General features: G+C 47.3%; 1 protein-coding gene across 1 annotated transcript; it reads left to right on the forward strand.

Annotated features, from left to right (window-relative positions):
• Window positions 1-897: 897 nt before the first annotated feature.
• Window positions 898-5,913, forward strand: LOC104504771 (gamma-glutamyltransferase 7-like; the record flags this gene model as incomplete). The annotated part of the gene is made up of 6 exons (XM_010151040.1): window positions 898-986; window positions 1,702-1,854; window positions 2,386-2,503; window positions 3,193-3,330; window positions 4,231-4,330; window positions 5,750-5,913. Coding segments are annotated over 6 exons (762 nt in total), but the record flags the coding sequence as incomplete, so codon positions are not given.
• Window positions 5,914-6,551: the final 638 nt, after the last annotated feature.

Raw genomic sequence — 6,551 nt, forward strand, 5'->3', positions numbered from 1 at the left:
CCCCTCATGCGTGCACAGACCTCCATTCCCTCTTGCTTATTCCCCACGCTCCGTGCGTTCGCACAGAGGCATTTAAGGTGGGCTCCCGATGAAGCTGGCTTGCAGACTGGGCTCCAGGAACCCAAAACTCCACCGTTCACACCAGCTTCTGAGCCACGTGTTGACTGGGTGTGCTTTCCTGTTTATCTCAGTGCCCTTCCCTGCTGCTAAGGGGGTGGAGGAGAACATTCCCTGTGCTCCCGATCCTGCGACCATTCGCCCCAGTGCCCTGAAGTCTCTTTTGATGGCTTTTGGATTCCTCTCCTCAAGCTCATCACTGCCCACCTGCATGACCAACAGAGGGATGACTTGCGACTAGGAACATGAGTAGCAGCTGGTGAGCAGAATAGCTCATTTCTGCTCAGCAGTGGTGCTGTGCCAGTGGAGCTGCCGTCCAGAGGCAACGGTGAGCCCAGGACCCACTGTCCCACTGGAATTCAGTGTGACAGTTCTGTTGCAATGACCACTCAAGAGTGGAAATAGAAGATAAGTGGCATCCTGGTGACCAGCTGTCAATGCCAAACCATTGAGCCGGGCTGAGCCACCCAGTCAGCTCCTGCCAGGCATGTTCCACCTTGTACAGACACTGCTGGATACGCTCGGCTCCCCCAGCACACACTCTGCCTTGCCAAACTGATGCCCTTTGGTCTCCATGCCCATGTGTGGCAGCCCTTGGCACTGAGGTATTCCCAGGCTTTTAGACATGTTTCTTCCTCGGCTTTAGCCAACATGCCAGGAGACCAGATACCTCTTCCTGTTTGGAGTATCAAAAGTTGTATTTCCAGGGTCACCTAAATGTTTTTCTTTCTTTCTTTCTTTTGTTCTTTCTTCCTTTCTTTCTTTGTGTGTTGAATTTAGACTCTAAAAATAGCCCTGAGTCTAGCTAGCAACCTGGGAGACCCATCTGATGATTTGTCCGTCACTCACGCTGCAGAACGAATGGTGAGGTAGGTCTGAGGCTGACAAGGCACGGTGAGAGGTGCGAGGTGTGTGGTTTGGATATTGTTCCTGGTTTTGCTCGTTTCAGTGCACAGGGAAACACGAGGGTTTTCTACCTCTGTTTGACTGAGGAAAGGTCAGTTCTTGAGTGTCCTCCTAGGGCTCGCTCTTCCACAAAGATCACAGCTGATACTACGAGGCACTGGGGATGGGTCATGGGTTGTCCTCACACAGAAGTTCCCTGGAGTCAGTTTGATCTTGAGTATGCCTTCCACTTCCTCATTCCTCTAAATATTCCTTCTCAGCAGGTCGGACAAACAGCCATCCACATGGTCATGACCACACATGCAGTTTCTGGCTCTCCCTTGCCCACCATGGGGCTCGGTGCCTTTGCAGTACACCCAGACACGCGGGAGAGGCCAGGCCTGGGATTTCAGCCCAGCCTCCCACCTCAGCACCAGGTTTAGCCAGGTTTGGTGGCCAGAGCTGGACTTGACTTGCCCTCCTCCTGGGGGACTGGCATTCAGTCGGGTGGTGCCACCCCTTGTCCATCTTGTCTCCTTCCATCGGGTGAACCGAAGGTGCTCCCTGTCCTCGGTGGCAGCCCCCTGAGAGAGACACTGCCAGTAGCTGTGCAGATGTACCCCCACAGAGAGACCAACAGATGTTCAGCTTCCTGGACTTACGGCTTTCTTTCCTCTTTTCCTCCCTCTATTGCTGAAGTAAATCAGAAGCTAATTCCCTGCGCCACCTGATTAATGACTCCCAGTTCTTCTCGTCTGATCTCCACATGCCTCACTTCCCCATGGAGAGCGGACCCGCTGCTAGCCAAGTCCTTGTCATGGGACCCGATGACTTCATTGTTGTGGTTGTAAGGTAAAGGATTTACTTCTTCCCTCCATAATGTACTCAGAGGGTGGGAGCAGAGAGAAGAATGGAGGTTTGATGGGTCAGGGTGGGACCAGACCTGGAGCAGCTGGTCTGCTCTGTCCCAGTTAGTCCTGCAACAGGAGGAATGGGGAAGATAGGGGAGATATGTGAGCTGGTGCTGCTCTGCCCTGTGCAATCCCACAGCCCTCTCACAGTGAAACATGTCTGGATTGGCCTGAATCCGCGCTCTGGAGAAGAGGTGATGGCCAGATTCAAGGACTGATGGGGGCATAGAGACAGATCCATCACCTAGAAGGGATTCCTTAAACGCACGGAGGGACAGAGCTGCTAACGCCCACATGGTTCCTGCCCCTCATACATGGAGACTTTCACTCCTCACATCTAATCAGCCCTAAAGAACTACTGAAGAGTCTCTATCAAGCCAAGATGGGACAGAAAATTGGAGCCCTGAAAGCCTCGAGGTTTACAAATACCTCAGGGAGGATTTTTATGATATTTTTTCATTTTTCTTTTCAGTTCTTTGAATCGTCCCTTTGGCAGTGGAATAATAACACCCTCTGGAGTCCTCCTAAACAGTCAGATGTTGGACTTCTCCTGGCAAAATAAAACAATGAACCACTCCAGTCCCAGGCCGGTAATGAATGACGTGACAGATTCTTTATTTGAGCTGTCTGTACCATTTTGTTCAATTCTCATCTGCACAACAGGGAAGCTATTTAATGCCTTATCAATAACGGAGAGGCAACAGTCTGTAGAAAGCTCCTATTTTTTTCATTATATGAGCCAGTGAAATGAGTAAACGTATGGCTTCATGTGTATCTGTTATCATTAAAATGCAGTTTTATCAAACGATGCTGCACATCTCAGGATACTTATTTTCCCTGCAATCCAGAGGCACTTTAAATCAACCATTCTTTTGTGTGGACTTGAATTAAGGGCTCTCTTTATGAATTACTGCTCTTCAGGTTTAAAAGTAACAGCAGTTCCTGGAAAGAAACAATTACAGAACAGTACTTGGTGGCTTCCAGTGCTGCCTTGTTGTTTCTTCTTGACATGTATTGTAAAACCACCCCGTTTTGCTGTGCTGGTACTTTAAAAGTGGGTGAATGGCTCTGCATACCTTCTGTGTAAGACAGCCACGGTCAGGACAGATCCTGTTAACATAAGAGAACATCACCATAGCAGCGAGGCTGTCAGCCTTGGAAAACTATACAGCTGCAATTTCTGGCTGAGGAGTAAGAAATTAACCTGCACAACTTGAGCACTAGCAACGCTTTGGTCGGCTTGTTGAAATTTTTTGGTGTGTCTTTTCTTCAATTGCAGCCAAATCTCGTTCAGCCTCGGAAACGGCCCCTGTCTTTCCTGTTGCCCACCATTGTGAGACCATCTGAGGGGATGTGTGGGACGTACCTGTGTCTGGGAGCTAACAATGGGGACAAAGCCTTGAGCAGCATCGTTCAGGTCAGTGCTGTGTCCAGGCCCTGCCCTCTCGGAGCAGCTGAGAGGTCTTTGATGTCACCAGTTCCACACATTCGGTTTCTCAAATCTTTAAATGCTACTGGTTTACTTCACTTGCACTTTTTCTGGTGGCACCACTCATAATTGTAGAGGAAAAGTACCTTGGCAAAATCTATAATGGTTTTGTGTCATTCTAATACCTGTTCAAAGCTTGTCTTAAGGATCTTTAGGGAAGAAAAACCAGGACCATTCTGTACTCATGGAATTCCAGTAGACTGGCAGTCCTTTAGCCCTTTTCCCTATGAAAAGCTCCTTTTAGTGCTTTCTTGACTGAATTCCTGCCTGCTCAGGACTTGTTATAAATTGGGCAGCTCTTCCTGATGTATGATTTGTAATGAGGTGAAGTACTTGCCAATAGCTTGATTGCATGCACAACAGCAATAGATTGCTACAAAGAAATGCACAGCATGAATGGCTCCCCTTTTCCTTACCTTTTGGAAGGCATTATTCAGAGCAAAACTAAAGCCAAACATTGCTTCCTAATGCTTTGTTTGGAGAAGTCAAGCGCTGAGCTTTTGGCTGTAACAAACACTTATTTAGAGATCACATCAGGTTCCAGAAACACAGCTCTCCTAATTTAGCAGGAACTATGTGGGAAAAAGCCCATGCAACCCTGAAAAGGTCCCGCTTTTCCACCAGCAACATACAGGCCATATTTCAAGGGCTTCTTTATATGTGCAAACACCTGCATTAGTTCATGAAGTTTGGTAAATGGTTCAAAATCTTCTTTGCCTGCAGCATCTGCAGATTTTTGGAGCTATCAATTAGGGTTATGCTCGGGACGTTGGCTTCTCCTGTTCTCATGACTTTTTTTATTACTGATGATCTTTTGTTCTCTCCCAGGTTTTGCTCAATGTTTTAACATTTAACAAGAATTTGAGTGAAAGTTTGTCACTTGGACGACTTCACCCACAGCTGCAGTCCAACACCTTGCAGGTTGACAGTGAGTATGGACCCTGGGTGTGGTGCAGCCTACAAGTCTGGCATGTTTAGAAAAGGAGCAGGATTTTTTTAGCACACTGCTGTGGAAGTGCGACAGCCCAGCCAATAACAACTGTGTTCTAGGGTCCCCGGTGGGTGCGGAAAGTTTTGGGGAAGACAAAAAGCAGCAACCTAGCTTCTACAAAGCTTGGAGCCCTTGCTGAGCCATGCCCTCCCCCTCTTATCTTAGGAATGCTCCCAAGCCTCTCCAATACCACCTGTCCAAACTCTTTCAGGTGCTCCTCCCAAACCCTCCTGTCCCAGCTCACTTCCTGCTAGCAGCCTTGTCCTTGTCCTGTCCTTGAACACTTCTGGTGATCTGATGCCATTGAGGATATCCAAATAAACAAGATTGCAACCACAGTTTCACCCAGACAGATCCTGAAAGATATCAATGATATTCACTTTCCAGTCCGTGTCCCTTCAGTCCACCAGCTGGGGAGAAGACAAGGCTTATGGGAAGGCTTATAGCTTGACAGTGCTGGAAATGCAGCATCAGTGCTGACACGCTGCAGACTGTACTGCCAGCTCTTGTCCTTGTTATTACGTGACTTGGTCTATTGGGTGTTTTTCACAAAGCCCCATACCTTACCAGAGTGAACCACAGGTGAAATTTGGTCCCTCTTTTACACAAAATAGCCAAAGTTTCTAGGCCTTCCCTAATGTAGAAAAATGTAATTAATCTAATTAAATCAAAGACAATTTGTGGGTTTGGACATTTGGCTTCAACAACATATGTGTTAAGACACATCTGCAATGTACACAGCGTAAAGAGCTGTGTGCTTGCTGGGTTTGTCCAGCTCCATCCGCAGCCTTGTAGCCTCAGGCACATCTATTCATACAGAAATTACAAAGCATCATGTAAACAAAAAAGAAGAAGAGCAAGCAGCCTAAGGTAGATGCCTGGAAGATTAAGAAATATGTGAAGGGGAAGTTGGAAGGCTTATCACAAAGTTTGTCATTTGGCAACTTGTTTTACTGTAATTTGTTTTGAGCTGCCTTGCATCTTAATTTGACTAATAACTGTTAATACTATTATTTGTAACTAGGCTTTTAAGAGCAGGGAGTGCCTCATGTTCTGTAAGAAGAATATCTGCAATAGGTGCCAACAACGTATTTTCCCCTTTTTCCAAAGAGGAGGATCTTCCTTAAGTGGTCTTCTGGATCCTCTCATTTCTCCCACCACACAGAGCACTGAGACCGCTCCTCGGAGCCATGAGGGCTCGTCCTCCTTGGCAGCTTGGCTTGACCTAGCTGGGATACCTGAAGCGGCCACAGGCAGTTTCCTTCAGGCTGCAGAGCCCAAGAGGTTTAGAACAGAGCTTTACCTCAAAGGCAACAGTGGTTTCAGTTACAAACTCCTCTTTTAAAATCCCTACAGGTGAGTTTCCTGAAGAAGACATTGAATTTCTTGTAGCCATGGGCCATCAAGTGGATAAAGTCAAAGTGGTCTCCCTAGTTCACGGGGCCAGGAGAACCAACAGTTTCATCATTGGCCTGAAGGACCCCAGGAGCGTGGATGCTGCCGGAGCCACAATACTGTAGCACCTCCCAGCTGACGTGTTCACTGATCAAGGCTTAGACCACCAGCCCCAGTGACATGCATGCTCTGGAATTGCCCCTTCTCCATCCCCAGGGCGGGAGTCCCCCATCCACACTGCTGAGTAGCCTTTCTGCACTCCCCACCCAGGCCGACACCAGAGGGGTTAGCAGCACCAACATACAGTGCTCTGATTTTTTTTCTTTTATTATTAAACGTTTTGAATTGCAAGCAGCCCAGTCTTTCTTACAGGAATGCAGGGAGCACACTTTTCTTTCAGCAGAGTCTTGCTGATAATTTCAGTCTTTTCAAAATCCTAGTTCTAGCCAGCATCTTAATTTTGGAGAGTAGCAACATTAGCAAAGGAAAAAACAGCTGCTGATGATACTGTTATCTCCATATCCCCCTGTTTCCCAAGCTCATTCTTTGCCTCTTGTGTAAGCCAGTAATTAGTACAGCCTAACGCAGTGTTTGTAGGTGTCTGTAGATGGAATATCGTGCAGTCCTTTAATACTCCGTATGGGCCAACTGATTTTTACCGGAGTGCAGCCTCCCGTGTCAGTTCCTTTTCTCACATCACTACATACCGTGAATTTCAGGAGTAAATATTTCAAATTATCACTGCCTAAACTCACTGGCAATG

Source organism: Eurypyga helias, unplaced genomic scaffold (genome assembly GCF_000690775.1).
Source record: "Eurypyga helias isolate BGI_N326 unplaced genomic scaffold, ASM69077v1 scaffold51710, whole genome shotgun sequence".
NCBI lineage: Eukaryota > Metazoa > Chordata > Aves > Eurypygiformes > Eurypygidae > Eurypyga > Eurypyga helias.